The 19,916-nt window shown below is 39.4% G+C and overlaps 1 protein-coding gene across 2 annotated transcripts in view; it reads left to right on the plus strand.

Moving 5' to 3' along the window:
• LOC126162680 (CSC1-like protein 2) overlaps positions 1-19,916 on the plus strand; it is a 201,547-nt gene that overhangs the window by 92,711 nt on the left and 88,920 nt on the right. For both annotated transcript variants that reach the window (XM_049919333.1, XM_049919334.1), the window contains exon 7: positions 8,515-8,700. In XM_049919333.1, coding sequence (XP_049775290.1) covers positions 8,515-8,700 — 186 coding nt within the window. The remainder of the gene's footprint in view (positions 1-8,514; positions 8,701-19,916) is intronic.

Below are 19,916 nucleotides of genomic sequence, written 5' to 3' on the forward strand. Positions count from 1 at the left end.
TACAAAATGCTAAGATTTAATGTATATTTTAAATCAAGATAAGTGTGAGGTAATTTAAAGCGCTGTCAAAGAAATAGTGATGGGTGGTTGCCGTTGTCCTTTTTCTATATGTTGCAAATAACTTTTCATTTCCCCCTGGACTTCTTGACGGTCTTACTTGACGGTCTTAGTTGAAGGTACTGTCAGATTTTTCCAAGTAAATTTAGGATACACTTATTCCCAGAAGGCTTTAACTTGCCAATATCCCAGACTTGACAGAGGTTGGTACATAGGATATGGATGATTACTGGAACCTGAACAGAGAAAGCAGAGAATGAAAAAAATATTCTCTTCAGAGTCAGTAGTATTCCTCTCTTTACAGAGTAACATAATAATTTCTATGTCAATGAAAGGGCAGACAGGATTATCATCTGCATGTTTTGACAGTTGTTGCTCTGCACTTTGTTTTGGCATTTAATGACATTATTAAATTTAAAAATTCTAGGTAGGAAAACAGAAACTAGAAAGAAAGGCAATTAGAAGATACCAATGAGGGATCTCCTCCTCCTCCTCCTCCTCCTCCTCCTCTATGGGATGTAAAGATCATTTGCCAATCTCACATGTTGCATAGAAATACTTCTTTCTTGTGCTGCTATTTACCAATTATTTACACCCATCCTTTTGCACATTGTTTTAATTTCTTTTAGCCTTATGTCTCTAGAGTCTCCCCCCTTGGTCTTTTACTAAACATCTCCTTGAATATTCTTGGAAGCACTTCAGTCTTTCATTCTCGTCAGATGGCCTGCTGACTGAAGACTTCTGGAATTAATTGTGCTCATTACTGCAACTTGTTGTGATAATATATAGATTTCTGTGTTGTTTCTCTTCCAGCATTGTGGTTCATTGTCATAGTATGGACCAATGATTGTTATATAAACTTTGTTTTCAATAACTTGTAACTTGTACTCTTCTGTTGTAGTTGAACTTTTGTTTCTACTCCATAGGTGTTACATGGCTTCATTTTAGTTTTCCTTGTCAGTAGTTTAGTCTCTGTTACTTTCTGTATGGAGTAATAAACTCTCTCATCCTTTAACTTTCATGTATTTCAGTTTCTGAATGTTTACTTTCAGAACAAGTTGGAATGCTTCTACCATGAGCTCCACAAATAATTGTCTAATCACTACAATTATTTTCTAATGAACACTCTACCTGCTGCATATGCTAATGCCTTAAGATTATTTCTTATAGAGTTTCAGCAGGTAATAGTTTCCTCACAACTTTCTTCAAGGTTACATTAAAAAGAAAAGGTGACTCAACAGCTACCAGTCAGTCCAGTTTTATTTTTAAAGTAAGAGGTTATTCCATTTGACAAAATATTGCTTGTCATCCATGCATGTTTTACAAAGTCATTATTGGGGCTGCAGCTGGAATTACTAATTGGTGATTCAGGGTCTGAAAACTCAGCATATGTCAAAAGATTACTTTGAAAAGGGGACTCCATTTCAGGAGTTGTAGATTATGCTGGTAGTGCAGCTCGTGTAATTTTATGTGCTAGTATGCTATTTCATTCTGAAATATATTTTGATCTCTATTCAGTAGCCTGATTTTCTGTTTATTAGTTTCTTCCTGCTTTCTTGTAGTTTTTGTAAGTTAATTTGTTTATCCTTCACATTTGTTTCTATCATTAGTAAAATAAATAAAACAATTTTGATTATCAATGTTTACTTCCTATAAATGATTACATCTTGCTTGTTAACAAATATTGCGTTTTGCCAAATTTGTAGCAATTCTTAGCCACATTTTGTCACCAGCACTCCAAATTTGAGAGAGCATTTGATTTCATCAGAACATTCTAGCATTGCTTAGACAGTATTGTCTTGGTATTAGTTTTGGCACGTGAAATTTGACCTTCAACATGTCTGAACAGAAGAATTTGATGAAAATTTAATGTATTTGGTAGAGAGTGAGACTATGAATTAGCTTTGCATTCTCCAGGTTATGCAGTCTCTTGACCTATTTGGAAGCTTTGCAGTTTTCACAATTCTTTGAAAGCTTGAGATGCTTAGCACTAAGGCAGTGATTAACGTACTTTTATTTACTTATTTAGTGTTCTGTTGATACATATTATGAACATATCAGAGTATGGAATGTGTCAGTTTTACAATTTTGCATCATGCTATGTAAATAATATCAGTAATCAGTTTAATATTAAAGTATCTATAGCTTAAGTTCTGTTACAGGTCTTTAGGTAAAAATACAGGTTGCCATTTAAAAAGTGTCGCACTGCTGTTCATATCTTTGTAAAAATCAAAGCTACAATGAAAGCAATCGTGCTGATTGATGTCCCCATGACAGCTAAAGAACATTTGCTTGAAACATTTTGTAAATTTGCATATGAACAAACAGTTATTTATGGTTGTAAAGATAAATGGGACACCCTGTATACATCCTTATCTATAAATGTTATTTATTAAAGTGCTAGTACTGGCTGTTGCCCTAGTTGTACTGTCTACCACTGACACTAAGTTGCAAGAGCACATCAGGTATTAAAGTTTGTTCTGTTTCTATTTTCTATTAAAAAGTTTATATTACAGTCACCAATTGCAATGAATGATTTAATTTTGCTAGACAGGTGGGACAAGAGTGATTCAGACCGTCCCAGAAAAACATTCAGATACTGAGCAGTTGCCCTGTAAACTGACACTATCTGCTGTTACCTGAATGTCACACACCTCAATGTGCTGTTCATCACAGTATTTACTTAACTCTAGAGATTTAAACACTATATTATTTGTAACAGACATTGCAGTGCTACCCTTTCCCATACTAGATATACAGTAATGAGCAGCTGAACAAAAGTTTTCACTCTGCAACATGTGGATTCTGTTCTTGATATGATGTTCAGAGAAACACACAATATTTTTCATCTTTTACATTTATTAGCAGTTTGTCTGTACTGTTCTCCAACCTCTTACAATTTGATGAAATACAATGTTTGTGACTTGTTCATCATTGCATTCATATATTTGTTTGAAGCAGTTTTTCTCAGTACACTAGTTAGTTTGCTGGGGTGACTAGAGGCTCCTTTTGAATGCACAAGAGATGTTTACATTGTTTAAACTACTTTCCTCTCATGTGACTTACAAAAAGTACTGAGTTACTTTTTGGCTGTATGTGGGATGAGCTACTGCTTCTGCAACATGTGGTTATGTTTCAGCTGCTCGTTGTAGTATTGATAGCACTGCTGTTGTTAATAATATTGGTGATGTTGCTGTTTCTTCTGCTGGTATCATTGTTCCCACACATGGAATTACACTGTTCACTTTTTTGTGCATGATTATTTCATGTTTGATTTTACATATGAAGTTCTTTCCTTCATAAATCAGGTGCATTTCATACTTCGTATGCTGGCATCTGGCCAGTTTGCCTATGTTGAGAATGCTGCAAATTACACATCTGTTTTATTTTAATGTTAGTTCCTTGTTCACACTTAGTTAGCATGTCACATCTGTGTGGTAATGTTGCAATGATTGTATTACCTTGTTCATTACAGTGTCGGAAAGTCTTTCATTCTGCTAGGCAGTTAATTGCTTCATTCTTTTTCAGTATTGTGTGCCCCTACTATACACACCACATAATCATTCTTTAACATTTTATCATGCAGATTTTTCATTGCTGCTCTTGGCTTAACAATACCTATTGCATAGCATTTTGTGCATTCTTTGAAAAGTTGTGCCATGTTTTTGCTGTGGATGCCCATTAAAAATAATATGCTACTTCCCTGTTTGAGCTATTGTACGTTTTCGTTGGTAATGTCTTTCACATTAGTTTCGTTAATACATGCACAGTTTTTCAGTAGCACTGTTTGTCCTAATGTTGAATTTCGACCATGTTTAACCATTCTGTCAACACAGTTGGTTTGGAGGTTCATTTTCACTTATTGGCATTGGTTCAGTCTCTTCACTAATGGAAAGAACATGAAATTTGTTTTTAACTGCAATTATTAAATGTTTTCAATCCACCATGACTTTTTTGTGTTCAAACTTTTGTTTCTGTATTATATTTTAGTCCACTTGTTTGAATTTTTATGTGGGGAAGAATGGACATGTTTTCCTGGCAGCTCATTAATTTCTTTTTGAAGTTTTCTCATATCACTACTCAGTGCACTAATGAGTAACTGAAGGCTAGGAATATGCTCATTTAACTTCACAATTTTGTTCCTAAAATTCGTACACTCTCTACTTTTACAGTCATTATTTTCATTTTCCACAGGAACACTTTTCACTTGCCTGTCTGACACACACACACACACACACACACACACACACACACACACACACACACACACCATCTTGAAGGTGTGGGGTAAGGACAGAATCTGAACTGCTTGGAGAATCTTAATGTGGTGCTTTTCTTTATCACACAGCAGCCACACCTTAGCTTTAATTGTCGTCACATAGCCTCTCCTAAAATTCAGCTTAACATAATGTGAAGTTCCTATAACTGCAATGTAATGTTTGGGAGAAGCTGTGAAAATGGACTAAACCATATGTAGTGTGTCACTAATGGACTCGTAAGGTTTCATGCAAAAATGTGCCATATAGCACGTATGTGTGCGGGTGTGGATGAGATACATGGTGAGGGATCAGCATCCATTTGAAGGAAAAAAAATATCACAAACTGGAGTAATGGATAACAATACAGCATGCCATATCCTATTTTTGATGAAACCACTAGGTGACACACATTCTAATGAAACCCATCAATGCAAAAACTAAAGACAACGCTTTTTGAAAAACGAGAAAATGGGTACCTTGTGCAACATTTCAACAAGGCATGTTCAGTATAGTAGACTGCAATCAGATGTGATAAAGTATGACCAACTCCACAGAAGTAAGCCCATGTGTGATTTATAAAATCGTGACAGCATTTTCAGTTTGCCTGAACAGTAAGCATTTAATACATCTTTCATGTTCTTAAAATTATTATTAACCAATGCTACATCTTTTAACAATATTGTGAACATTGATATTTTGTTTTAAAGACATGGAAAAATAATTTTCAAAAATTACGAAAAGATACTAGTGTGGAAAAAAGAATGGCCCAAAAGTGTTAATTTCATCTTTGCTTTACATAAAATATCATTCGTTGATGGATGTGAAAAATAAAAGTATTGACGCAACCTTCAAATTACCAATTAAATCGCAGCAGTCAAATATGAAATCAAGTGCACAACTCTCGATGTAGCAACCACACAAGTTTTAATGGAGAACAGATGCAAGATCCATAGAAAGGATTCTTGGAAAATGTAACTTATTTATGGAAAAGCTGCTTCCGAGAGTATTCTGCCACTGCCTGTTACGAGAGAGAGAGAGAGAGAGAGAGAGAGAGAGAGAGAGAGAGAGAGAGAGAGAGAGAGAGACCAGTGAAGGATGTGAAAAACAGCTTTGTGTGCCAGAAAAACAATTACTCCACTAAGAACTTGCTTTTATTGGCTTAGGATCTGGAAACACAAATGGTAATAATGTGAAGTTGAATGTGAAAGATCTATAACCGTAAAAATGATAATTATTTCACCTTTCAAATGAAAAAAGAGTAGTGCTAGTTGTATTTGCAGCCTGATATAAAGGGCATTTCATATCATACCAGTACCATTGTTTTAATATCTTTCACAATGAAGATGGTGGGCTTTTAGTTAATAGTTAATTGAGTTTATGGCTCACTACAAAGTTGACAGGGTTGTTAGAAATGATTTACATATAGTATTTGGGTGATGCTCTATCACAAAAACTCGCTCACTGTTATGGTATTAGTCTAAAAGCGGCTGCTGCACTTGACGTGCATCAAATAACAGAATTAATTAATTTAAATGATTAATGGAAAATCTCATATAAAGATGTGAAACAAATACTAACAAAGAGATAGAGGGGCTGGCCAGTACTTACCTCAGCTCAGTACAGCCGATAGATACACATAAAACAGAACCGAAAATTTACATTCCTAGCTTTCGGAACAAATGTTCCTTCATCAGGGAGGAGAGAGGGGAAAGAAAGGGAAGAAGGGAAAGGAGATTCAGTTACTCACAACCCAGGCTATGAAGCAACAGGGAAAGGAAAATAGAGAGGGTAGCAAGGATGGAGGCATGGTTGTCAGAGGGAAGCCAAAGATATTCTACTGTAAGTACTGTGCCAGCTTCAAACCAAAGAGGATGCATACAGAAGTAAAGAGGTATATAGTATAAAGATAAACACAACTATGTTCTTTAGCCATTCACGCATCTTTTCATCCTACATAGTTGTGTTTATCTTTATACTATATACCTCTTTACTTCTGTATGCATCCTCTTTGGTTTGAAGCTGGCACAGTACTTACAGTAGAATATCTTTGGCTTCCCTCTGACAACCATGCCTCCATCCTTGCTACCCTCCCTATTTTCCTTTCCCTGTTGCTTCATAGCCTGGGTTGTGAGTAACTGAATATCCTTTCCCTTCTTTCCTTTCTTTCCCCTCTCTCCTCCCTGATGAAGGAACATTTGTTCCGAAAGCTAGGAATGTAAATTTTCGGTTCTGTTTTATGTGTATCTATCGGCTGTACTGAGCTGAGGTAAGTACTGGCCAGCCCCTCTATCTCTTTGTTAGTATTTGAATTAATTAATTTGTCTTTTAGCTATGAAGTGTAACATACATTGAAACCTGTCAGCTGACAAGAATGGCTCATGTGTGTCTGGTGTCAGAGAACATTGCAGTGGTTTTTTTTTTTTTTTTTTTAAGTTTTCCTGGCATACAAAATATTCCATTGTCTTTTGCATATGCATCCAGGACAGGGACGTTTCTTCTTCAGATATAACCTACAGCCATATTAAAGGTGAGTCAGTGACTAAATTAAATCAGTCACCAACTCACCTTGCAGTTGGTTATACTATCATCTGCCAAACTCAAGAAGAAATACTGCTACCCCAGATGCACTCCTGAAAGATTAAGCGGAATGTAATGATTGTATGTTGTTACTGGCCAAGAGATCACGTTGGAGGTTGTTAGACTGCTTGTTAAAACTATTTGTATTTGGTGACTACTTTTACGCCTTGTATGTAAGATGGAACTGCAGATGCAGCAGTTGATTGCTAATGATCAACACCAAATAAAATTAAAGCATTTTTTTAAAAAAGAAGTTACAGCCAAAAATACGCAGTCAGACTGGAAGATGCCAATTGGACTCTTGAAAAAGATACAAAAAGCTTTAACTCTTGCATGTTGATACATATAGGGATGTTCAAAAGTAAGAATGTACTAACACTGTCATCATTCTATGTTTATAGAATTGTTAAACTATTTTTAAAATAAAAGCAGTAAAATTAGTCTAAACAGAGAGGTACATTTTTATACTACTAGATGCGACTGTGATTATCATCTGAAAAGGCATAACACAAAAGGAGCAGACAGCAGCCTCAATTATATGGGCATAAAACTTTTAACAAACTATTAAAGAATTTAAAAAGGTCAGGTAGAAGCTGCTTTGAAATGGTGTTGGATAATCTTTCCAATATGTTTTTTCTAGTATTAAGGACTTTCTTTCAATGGAGTAGAATACAATTAATGTTTGTAAGTATCAGTTATCATGGTAAACACTTCTTTTATAGTTGTTCATGCGAACTTTTGAGAAGAAATGTAAAATATGAAGTGGGCCAAAAGTTACTCCCCATTATAACCTTTTGAAAACATTAAATAATTCTTGTTTGTTTGTGATCATTATAGGTAGAAACACCAGAATGCACAGCTGTTAAATCAGACATCTAACATTTTTCATTGTTGATTCTGACATGTGAATATATTTTCTAATGAAGAAAGAGTTTTTACTTTAAAATGTGGCACAGAGGTGGTTATAATTTAATAATAAATTAGTGGAATAATAATTCCAAAAGGTGGTCTACAATTTACAGAAACATTTCGAGAAAAGTTGCTGCAGGTCAGATAGGCCACCAATAAGTGTACTTAAGCATCCTAGGTTGTCTGACAATATGTATCAACAAAAGTGGAAAACAATTAAAGAAAGAATACTATAAATAATCCTGTAGCTTCAGTAAAGTGTTTGGTTATTTTAGAATTCCAATTGTTTGCTTTGTATTCGGTTAGGTTACAATGGGTAGTGGTTTTGGCCCATTCTGTATGTCCACAGATCTATCTATCTTCAGGGCCCAGCTACATTAACAGTTTTATTGTGTTAACAGCCTGAACGAGACACTGTAGGTACAATGTATCATGTTGGAAGAAGTGTGTAACTGGGTTGGCTTTTTCCGTGTCCCTCATATCTTACATAGTTCAATTTTGTGTGGTCTGTCAATAAAAAATTAAAATGTATGGCTCTGTTCAGATTAGACGGTCTGTCTGCTGTAAGCTGCAATTTTTGTTATCTTTACGTACATAGTATTTACTGAATTTGTAGGAATAAGCTATTTCTTGAAGGAATTTGCATGTAGCAGCTTGTTTAAGTAATAAATGAAAAGAATTCAGAATGTTAATCATATATTTTTTTCCACAGCTCTCCATATTTGTGGATTCATGTAACCTTGGCAATATTGTACTTACCACTTGGCATCATAGTAATGAGGAGGTTTTCTGTGACCATGAGATTTGAAGAAAGTGACACTGCTGTTTCCCGAACATTGATGATAACAAATATCCCAAGAAAATTTTGTGATTCTGCTGATATCCGGAGACATTTTCAGTAAGTTTATGGGTGCACAATTATTGAAAAACTGTTTAATGAGGTAGTCAGATGTGAACCACATATTTTTTGTTAGTGATATTGTTCTTAATAAATTTGTGCGTGAGATTCTTGGCAGAAAGTTTGAACTGCAGCTCTCCACCACCAAAGAATTAAATACTTAGTTTCAGATACGTAGTATTAGGGTCATTTGCAATATAATGCAGAGATTGGAGGTACTTCAATCTGGATATCTGGTGGTGGTGGTGGTGGTGGTGTGTGATTCCTTCAGAAAGAAATGTAGTATCTCTTTTGGTCTGTGTAGCAAAAATGTGATTACGCACAGAGATGAAGCTTTTACATTGATCAATGGTCAAATCCCGATGATCCCATGCCCACTGAATCATAACTGAAAATGTTGTTGGGTCAAAAAGTGAACACATAGGTGTGGTCTACTGCAGAGCTCCATATTCAGCAATGTACAATGAATGGTGTGCTCCTAAACACTTGTGCATGCATACGTGCCCTTCCAGCAGAGATGCCGGAGATCACCATCAATTCTACTTACAGAGCAGACAAGCCTCCAAAACCCATGTTCTGTGAGGAGCCATGGACATCCAACGCCTAGTGGTAGTTTCACTGTCCTCTTACCTCTTTCCGTTGGTGCTGATATCAGTAATGCATGAACATTTGACCAGCTTCACAATTTTCAAGATAATTATCCACAGGCTCTGAGATAATGATATTAATAATAATAATCTACCCTTTGTGAAAGTCACTTACCTCAATGGGTTTCCACATTTGCAGACCATATCTTCACTAAGGCTAGGGTGATCCCCTGTCAGTGTCTGCTCAAGTTACATACTTTTTGTTACCATGTCATGTGCCCTCAACACCACCAGGTGGTATCCAGTGTCACTGGTGTGAGTAGTGGTCATAATGTTTTGGCTTACCAGTGTAATTATGAGAAATGGTTATGATGCTTCTGCATGGCTCGCTCGCTGGATAAGAGCTGTTAGGAAAAAGAAGTAAAGCTGTCTATGGTGCTTTTAGTTAGTATCTAAAACTTTGCTGTCTAATCACTGAAGTATTGAAATGAATGTCTACATGCACATGATTACTCTGCAATTCAAACTGTAAGTGGCTTTTTAAAATATAATCATAAAATGCTTTTATCTTTCATTTTTCTTAAGGATTATTAGAATGGTGCTTCTGTTCTGCTGTTGTGTTCTTATTGTTGTTACTTACATGGTGTACGAAACTTCATTCTACACATCCATACTAGTTTGTGTTCATTAGTAGTTTTCCTTCTATGGTTTGATTCATTATAAGACAGCAATTGATAAATGTGAAAAAAAATGTATATGTAATGTTTATTAACCCAAGAAAATACACTGCCTGACAAGAAGTGTGATGCTTCCAAAGGACATGGTCAGATGTCAGTGTTACTTTGTATACATTCACACTGTCAGTGGTCTACATAAATGATTAGAGCTACAACCAGTAAACCCCTTTCCTGATTCTTTAATGAATTGAACTATGTATAAAACAGTTTCAAACTTCTGATTACTTTACAAATGAGTTAATACACTCCTGTTTGGCATTAAGCTTGTAAGTGAAAAAAAGTTTAGTCACTAAGTGCTCTTATTCTCAAATACTGAATGGATACAGTCTGGGTGAATTTTGTACTGAGAGTAACTTTCCATCAAGGCTATACAGTTTTAACTGTAATGCTAGACTTACTGCATTAAACCTTTAACACAAGATTAGAGCTCTTAATGATGAGGTTCTGGCACTTTTAAATTTCTAAATTCAATCAATTACTATATGAAATACTGAAAATAAAATTTTTGTAGCCCCTGAAAGCTATTAAATAGATCAGCCTGCAACTAGAATGTGCCCCAAGTTAGCCATTTAGTAATATAGATTCTCTGTGACAGGTAGAACTGCCATCAGAGAGCATGAGACTTGTTACGGCTTAGTGTTGTTACTAGACTTGGTGGGGTATATAAGGAGTCTGAACTCTACCAGATATAGAGTGATTACTGTGAAGGACATGGAGATGATGTCTACACTTGTGTGACACTATCAGCACTTGTGAGATTTTTAAAGGACTGTCATTGTGGCTTTCCATTTGGCAAGCTGGTCAAATTGTGCAATGTCCAGATTGTGTGGAATTTGGATGTGACAGTGGTCTGAAGTTAGGTTACATGGGACTGTGAGAATGGACATATTCATCATTAAGGTTCCTGTTGACCACATCTGACTGAAGGAGGATCACTGTAATATGCACCAAGCACATGGTAACCACCTGCACATCAGCCCCTGCCATCCAAGAACGGGTAACAGACTTCATGCAACACACTCTTGCCCCACAAAATTGGTCAGAGACTAACAGCAGCCAGACTGTGGAATTGCCAACATGTGCATAGGTAGCCAGTAATACCAAAAACCAAATGTGTGTGTTTGATGTAGCACTATGACCGAGAAGTATGGACTCTTGTCAGATGGCCTCAAATTGTGTTCAGCAGCCAGCTGCAGCACTTACTCTACCCTGGATGGCCATTGTTGGTGTCCTCTCAGGAAGGTCAAGACTCTTTCATTGATTATGTACATGTGTGGTGAGCATAGTGCCCCAAGCTGTTGCAGCACCTGTTTCCTTCCCTGTGATTCAGTCCCTCAGCTCTGACTATTCTTTCTTTTCTTGTTCCTTCTCATGGTGGCAGTCTCTGATGTTGACCAGACTATTCCCTAGGTTCTGCTCTCCTTTCTCGTGATATTCTTTCATTCATCCATTCATCATCTTTTGGCTAATGTAATTTGTAGACCCCTTCTGGGTTTGACTTTTTTTTTTAGTGTGGACTGACTGGGGAAGAATAGTGCCTACTTCATGCTGTGTTAAAGATCATCTGTGCATAATGCCTGCATAGACTATTGTTTGTGCTTCAAAGAAATAGTATTAACGTGAGTCCTCTGGCAAGAAACGGCCCACACTGCTGATGTCAGAATTGCAAGTTCCTCGTGCATGCCAGGGAGTAGATTTCTGTCTTCCTAGGGCATCAGGACTCCCAGAAATGGCCATTGTGCTGAATGGCCTTTGCTGCGGCTGGGTTACACCTATGCGGAGAGCCCCCAGTTGGAATAGGTGCCATTGCAGTAGACGTTTGGCTCTCTCATAAGACAGGTACAGAAATTTAAATACAGATAGTTATAATTCTACTGATTTCTCTACCATGTCTACCCTATGGGAACAGTGACAAGCCAGAAATGTAGGAGCAAAGCAGTTTATCTAATTTACTTCCACTGTGTTCGTTTTAAGGAACATATTGAAGATCAGTGTGGAGAAGTAGAGTCATTGGGGAAGATGTGCAGTGGATCACTATTGGTTAAAGCCTCCTCTGCTGCACAATCTACAGGTGTTCAGGCATGTGAACATCTGGTTAACTGACCAGTGATCATTGCCCCACACAAGACTTTGAGTATGGTTCAAGGAATCATCTTCCACCACCTTATGTTCCAAACAGATGAGGAGCTATGGGCTAATCTTGAGCAATGAGGCTTATATTTTGTTTATGTCTCACCACCAATGAGATGCTTGCACTTTGGTCATATATAATCCTGCTGCACGGTGGATCCAAAATATGGTAACAGTGATGATCACTTTATGAAGGTAGTCCTTGTGAACAACTACTTTTGTGTGTCAGTTGCATGGAACACTATCCTCCACATTCACCGATTTGTTCAGTCTTCAAGAAAGCACGAAAAATACAGGGATATAAACCTGTTGACCATCTGTCATATACTGAGGCAAATAAAAATATGAATGCCTATGTCCTTTTGAAGTGATGTCCAGTTAGCAAAAGTCACAGCTGTCACTCACACTACCTCAATTTTTTAAATTTAGTTCTTCTACTGGACTTCTCTCACTGTTCCCACAGCACTGTATTCAGGAACCATTTTCTGCACTTGGCCAGAGGAGCAGCTTTATCCTCAGATGTTGTACTGGTGACAGGGCTCCCTCCTCCCAGAAATCTGCAGGTCAGAGGCCAGACACCAGCCAGTGAATGAAGGAACCACACCCTGTGGTTCCCTGGACTGTCTGCTCTTAATCGGTCCACACTGTCATTGCTGTCAGGCCCTCACAAGAATCTTGGCCACCAAAGACTTTGGCAATGGAGGGGGTCCGGGAGGAGAATTGGGATGAGGCTACTGCAGTGACACCAGAGCTGCCAGATACTCTCGTGCCATCGGATTCTTTAACCAATAGTCATCCACTGCACATTTTCCCCAATGACTGGACTTCTCCAAATTGATTTTCAATATGTTCCTCAAAACGAACACAGCGGAAGTAAATTAGATAAACTGCTTTGCTTCTACATGTCTGCCTTGTCACTGTTCCCATAGGATAGACATGGTAGAGAAAGCAGTAGGATTCCACCACGAGCATGGGGAGTGACCAAAGCTGACCCCATCATGCCTAATCTGAACACCTGTAATGTGATCATTGAGTGGAACTGTAATGAATATTTCTTCCACCTGCCGGAACTACATCACCTTACTTCTTTCTCATCTTAAATTTGCATTGCTCTACGAGAAAAACACTTTACTGATGACAGACCCCACCACTCTGTGGTTATTGTTCATTGTCAGAACCTCTCTGGCCTCAGAAAGGGCACCTGGAAGGGTCTATACATAGGTTCGCACATATGTGGCCAGCGAGCAGATTGCCCTTTGCATCACTTTAGAAGAAATGGTAGTGTGAATTCAGATGACCTCAGTGATCACCTTTTACATGCCTCTAGGCAGGCCTCTTACTTACCTTGAGTTGACCACATTAATTCAACAACTGCACCCACACCACCTCCTCCTCTTTTCTCGTACTTGTGGATTTCAGTCATCTGATCAGGCCTTCTACTTGGCTAGCTTCTTACTGACCATATCATCTCTCTCCTCAATGGTGTACTCCTACCCACTTCAGTGCCACATATAACATGTTTTCAGCTATTGATCTAATGATCTATTCCCCCAGTCTCAAGTATACTAGTCACTACACGACGAACTGTCTGGCAGTCACAACTTTCTGGTGACACTGTTGCTTCGTGGCCACCACCAGATGGATGGGCTGTTACATTAGGTGCTTGAAAGAGCAAATGTGCAGTTGTATGCCTCTGCTAGTACCTTCACCCCCTCTCTGTCAGACTGCATCGACAAGACACAGCAAGAGTCTCCTTTGCAATCACCAATGCCACAGGAACTTCTATTTCCCTTTCTACAGGTAGCCTCTGTCGCCAGCTGGTGCCGTGGTTGATCAAAGACATCACTATTGAGCTACTTCGTGCTAAGCTTGCTGTCTAATTAAATGCTGTAAGAAGGAATGCTGGAAGTGCCAAGTCTCTTCCCTAGGAATACAAGCCTCTTCATACCAGGTATGGGACAAGCTCCATAGTCTTCTGCACTCAACATGTGTTCTGGGTCTTGGTCTTGAGGGTGGTCTTTGTACCAATGTTTCGATTTTTGTTGAACAAACTGCAACACATTTTGCAACAGCATTGGTGTCCTCTTCTTATCTGGCTAGCTTTCTGCTGCAGAAAAGACAAATTGAAGATGTCTCCCACCCCCACCCCCACCACCGCCACATATAACACCTCCCTCTCGTCAAGCCAAATCATGTAAGGACGCTTTTATGGGAACGGCTTCAGGCTCTTGCCTCCTCTCATAATATGGTCCTGGCCCTGATTCAATTCATAATCAAATGCTCCAACACCTGAATGTTATTTGAAGACTACATCTACTCAGGGTCTCGGACTGCATTTGGCTCGAAGGTCACTTCCCTTCACAATTGTGAGATAGTATCATTGTCCCAATCCTTAAGCCAGGCAAAAACCAATTGTCTCTTAACAGCTACTGACTCATTAGCTTCACCTACATGCTGTGAAAACTGCTCACAAGGGAACCTCCCCATCGCACCCCCCTCAGATTTAGTTATAAGTTGGCACAGTGGATAGGCCTTGAAAAACTGAACACATATCAATCGAGAAAACAGGAAGAAATTGTGTGGAACTATGAAAAAAATAAGCATAATATACAAACTGAGTAGTCCATGCGCAAGATAGGCAACATCAAGGAGAGTGTGAGCTCAGGAGCGCCATGGTCCCGTGGTTAGCGTGAGTAGCTGCGGAACGAGAGGTCCTCGGTTCAAGTCTTCCCTTGAGTGAGAAGTTTAATTTTTTATTTTCAGACAGTTATTATCTGTCCGTCAGTCCGTCCGCTGCGAGGTAATTGCGCCGTAGTATGGGGACGTTGTATGAAAACGTTAAAAACATATGTTTTGACAGAGCAGAGGGAAAACTGTGTGACTGTGGAACTGTTGCATTCATTTGTTGCAGTTTATGTGACAAACTCTTATGTTTTCATCACTTTTTTGGAAGTGATTATCACATCCACAAGAAGACCTAGATCGGGCAAGGTAGAAGAATCTTTTTACCCATTCGCCAAGTGTACATGTTAGGTGGGTCGACAACATATTCCTGTCATGTGACGCACATGCCGTCACCAGTGTCATATAGAATATGTCAGACGTGTTTTCCTGTGGAGGAATCCGTTGACCTATGACCTTGCAATCAAATGTTTTCGGTTCCCATTGGAGAGGGACGTCCTTTCGTCTACTAATCGCGCAGTTTTGCGGTGCGGTCACAAAACACAGACACTAAACTTATTACAGTGAACAGAGATGTCAATGAACAAACGGACAGATCATAACTTTGCTAAAATAAAAAAAAGGTAAATTTATCACTGTAGGGAATACTTGAACCAAGGACCTTTCGTTCGGCAGCTCCTCATGCTAACCACGGGACCATGGTGCTCCGGAGCTCACACTATCCTTGATGTTGCCTATCTTGCGCATGGACTACACAGTTTTTCAAGGCCTATCCACTGTGCCAACTTATAACTAAATCTGAGGGGGGTGCGATGGGGAGGTTCCCTTGTCTGAAGCTGGGGCCTGCAGATTATGCTGGGCTCTAGAGTCCCTGAGCCTGTTGCCCCCCCCCCCCCCCTCCCCCCTGTCAGTGTGTGTTGTGGAGGAGGGGGGGGGGGGGCAATCCAACAGGCTTTTTCTAAACACAAACACCTCATTTCAGTCTTTTTTGACCTACATAAGGCATATGACACTGCTTGGCACCATCACATTTTACTTACCTGCCATGACTGGTTCTTAAGAGCACCCTACAGGCCATTGGCCTGAGTGTTACTCTCTTCCCCATCCAGCTCCAATGTACCATCAGGTGGGCCTGTGCATGGACCCTTTCCTGTGGTTTGTATTGCAAAAATGTGGTTCGTGCATTTGTCATCATTCTGTGTCCCATACTGATCGAGCTGGGGTATGCAGTGCTCGGAAGTCATCACACAGTCTTGTGTTGGGGCCCCCTTTTGATAAAAAGAGGACTTGGTTGCTCCATATTAGTCAACTAAAGACTAGCTGCATGCAGAACATTAAGATGCTGTGGTTCCTTGTCCACACATCTTGAGGTGTGGATTATGCTACCCTCCTGTGTTTACTGAGCTCTAATCTCATACCAGCTAGACCATGGTAGCCAGTTTTATGGCGCAGTAGCACCTTCAGACTTTGTCTGGCCTCTGGCATCATCTATACTAGTTCTGTAGACAGTCTCCATGCCAAACCAGTGATAGTACCTCTTCAGTTCTGACAGTACCAACTCTTCTCTCTTTTGCAATTGACATTTGAAAATACTAGGATCATCCAAGGTATCCCATCCTTTCTTGCATACGAGAAGTATCGATCCTGTGATACCTGCCCTTGGGTGGGATTACTGGTTGGAATATGCCTTGCAGCACTTTGCCAGGATCCCAGCTTCTACTCACTGGGAAGTTTTCCCAGTGTTTTCTCATATCCCCCCCCCCTCTGGGTTGGGGCCCAAGCCACAAATTAGAAGAATCTTTTTTGTGGTCTTAAACGTCTGTCACCCCTATGACCTTCCAGCATCAGTTGGGCAAGTTCTTTAAGAGTTTCAGGGTGCTACTAAGAGTGTGGTCCCATAAGTACCTGAGTCAACAAAGAAAACGCACAAATTTTGGAAAAAAGTATTTTTCAACACAATTTCCTTTCAGGTCTATACACTTTTCCCAGCGATGTTCATAAAGTTCTGTACCCTCTTTAGAATGAGTACTGTCTAACTCCTCAAAATAGCCATTAAATGCCAACATCACATCTTCATTTGTTGAAAATCTTTGACCACCGAGCCATTTTTCAAAAGTTCGGTAACAAAATAATCCAAGGGGGCTAAATCTGGCAAATAGAGTGCGTGAGGTAGCAGTTCAAACTTAAATTCATTAATTTTGGGCATTGCAATAATGGACTTGGAAGCTGGTGCACTATCCTTGAAGAAAAACACTTTCTCCGTGGCCAATTGCAGCCGTTGTTGCTTGATTACTTTTTTTTTTATTTTTTATTTTTTATTATTATTATTATCCAAACATTGCAGTAAGTTCACATAATACTTGCATTCTTGCCATTGATAGTTTTTACTTTTTCAAGGTAGTGAGTGAAAATTATCCAATGCGCATCCCAAAAAACTGACGCCATGAACTTGCCACTTGCCTGCAGATGAAAAGGTCTTAACCTTCTTTGGAGTTGATTCTCCAATTTGTGACCATTATTTTGATTGTTCTTTTGTCTTGGGAGTGAAGTGGTGGACCCATAGCTATCAAATGGCGCAAAACATCGGCTTTGTTGCTGCAAAACTTCTCTAAACACTCAATTGAAACATCTTCACGACACTGTTTTTGCTTGAGTGTGAGCAAATGCAGCACAGATCTTGCACACAGTTCTCTCATGTCCAAATTTTCAGATAATATGTGTTATACCGCGCTTTTTGAAATGCCTACAATGTGTGCTAGCTTGTGCACTTTCAGTTGATGATCATCTAGTACCGCTTTGTGGATTTTCTTCACGATTTCTGGAGTCATCACCTCATTTGGTTGACCAATGCGACACTCGTCTTGGCAGCTAGTACGGCCTCGTTTAAACTCAGCTACCCAATATTTTACTGTTGTCAATGAAGGAGCAAACTCTGCCAAAGTAGAATCTAGCTCAGCTTTAATATTGGTTACACTGAGGCCTTTCAAAAAAAATATTGTATCACATAAAGATGACCAATTTCTCCATTTTCACAAGTTCACTCATAGTGTTCATTATTGATGGCTGCCAAACAAATACTAAACAATGTGAAGTCTTCAAAGTTGAAACATATGCTTCATAGATCATATACTTTCTAATCCAGAGATATTTTTCTACGACTACTGCCATCTCTTTGTCAGGCCAGGTACTTATGGGGCCACCCTCATAGCTTCTACAATGACAGCTGTAAAATTTTGGACAAGGCAGGATACACTTTTACATGTCCTGCCAGTCAGGGACGCCATTCACTGCCAGGAACTTCTAGTATTTTTGCATTGGAACTGATAGCTGTTAAGAGCCCTCCATATCGTTAAAGTGGCCTCTCTTGACCGTGTTTTAGTGTGTAGTGACTCAACAAGCAGTTTTCTGGCTATTGACTAATGTTACTCTTGTCACCCTGTAATCTCCTCTATTCATGACCTTGCTAAACTTAGTCAAACTGTCTGCTTGGTTGTCTTTCTCAGAGTCTGAAGTCATGTGGGTATCCTACAGAATGAACTGGTAAACCATTTGCCTAGAGAAGTGATTACTCATCCCCATTCATTTTGCTTCTAAAAGGTGCAGATTTGAGGAAGCAAATAAGAACCCTGCCCAGTCAGAGATGGAACAGCATCTGGTTGGCTATTGCCTCTTCTAATAAAGACTGCACTACAAAGGAGATTACTACTGCATGGCCATCTTCCTAACATTTCCCACGGAAGGAATCCATTCTCCTATGTTGCCTCCACATTGGTCATACCAAGCTAACCCATAGCATCATTTTATGCAATAAGCCACCCCCCACATCATACATGTGAAGCCTTACAAACAGTAGTTCATATCCTGGTGGAATGGCCCCTTGTAGCCCTCCATGCTAAGTACGGCCTTCCGAATTCTGTGCCTCAAATATTGGCAGGCAGTTCAGGGGTGGTTGAAATGATTCTCCATTTTCTGCATGAAATTAGCTTTTATTTTCAGATTTAAGGTTTTAAGCTATCTTTGGGGCAGGTGCAGGGTGGTTGCGATTGGTGTCTCCCTTGCTGCATGCTGGGCTGTGGGAACCCTGATCCTATCTCTTTGACCAACTCACTCTTGTCCCCATCTTACTCTGTTTTAATTGCTTTTAGATGTAGTTTGTCTCCTTTTTTGCCCCACCCTATTTTCTGTATGATAGGAAGTATGCCGTTGAATAGTAAATACTCTTTAACATCTTGACTACAGGGGAGCAGGGGTGGGGCGGCTTTGGGTATTTCAGATAAGCTCCCGTGGCTGATAAGATCACTAGATCTGTCACCAATAGAAAACGTGTGGGACCAGCTTTGACGTCAACTGTGCCTCATTGCCATTATCTGGAGTATCAAGGACTTGGTTCAACAGTTGTGCGTCAGCTTGCCTCTGGAGAGAATAAAACTGCTTAAGCACCCTATCCAAACTGAATCAATGCATGTATCCATCCCAGAGGGGATGCAACATCATACTGGTATGTGAGCTCATACTACCAAGTTCTTTAAAAGATGATAAAATTTTGTTATCACTGAAGTAATGTCAAATACACACTCAGACTGTGAACTTTTGTCCTCCACCTCCCCCTCCCTGTGGGTGGTTTGCTCTGTCAGGCAGTATACAGGGTGTTACAAAAAGGTACGGCCAAACTTTCAGGAAATGTTCCTCACACACAAATAAAGAAAAGATGTTATGTGGACATGTGTCAGGAAATGCTTAATTTCCATGTTAGAGCTCATTTTAATTTCGTCCACCTACGCTCAATGGAGAACGTTATCATGATTATATACGGGATACTCTACCTGTGCTGCTAGAACATATGCCTTTACAAGTACGACACAACATGTGGTTCATGCACGATGGAGCTCCTGCACATTTCAGTCGAAGTGTTCGTACACTTCTCAGCAACATATTCGGTGACCGATGGATTGGTAGAGGCAGACCAATTCCATGGCCTCCAACGCTCTCCTGATCTCAGCCCTCTTGACTTTCATTTATGGGGGCATTTGAAGCTCTTGTCTACACAACCCCGGTACCAAATGTAGAGACTCTTCGTGCT

This window comes from Schistocerca cancellata, chromosome 2 (genome assembly GCF_023864275.1).
Source record: "Schistocerca cancellata isolate TAMUIC-IGC-003103 chromosome 2, iqSchCanc2.1, whole genome shotgun sequence".
NCBI lineage: Eukaryota > Metazoa > Arthropoda > Insecta > Orthoptera > Acrididae > Schistocerca > Schistocerca cancellata.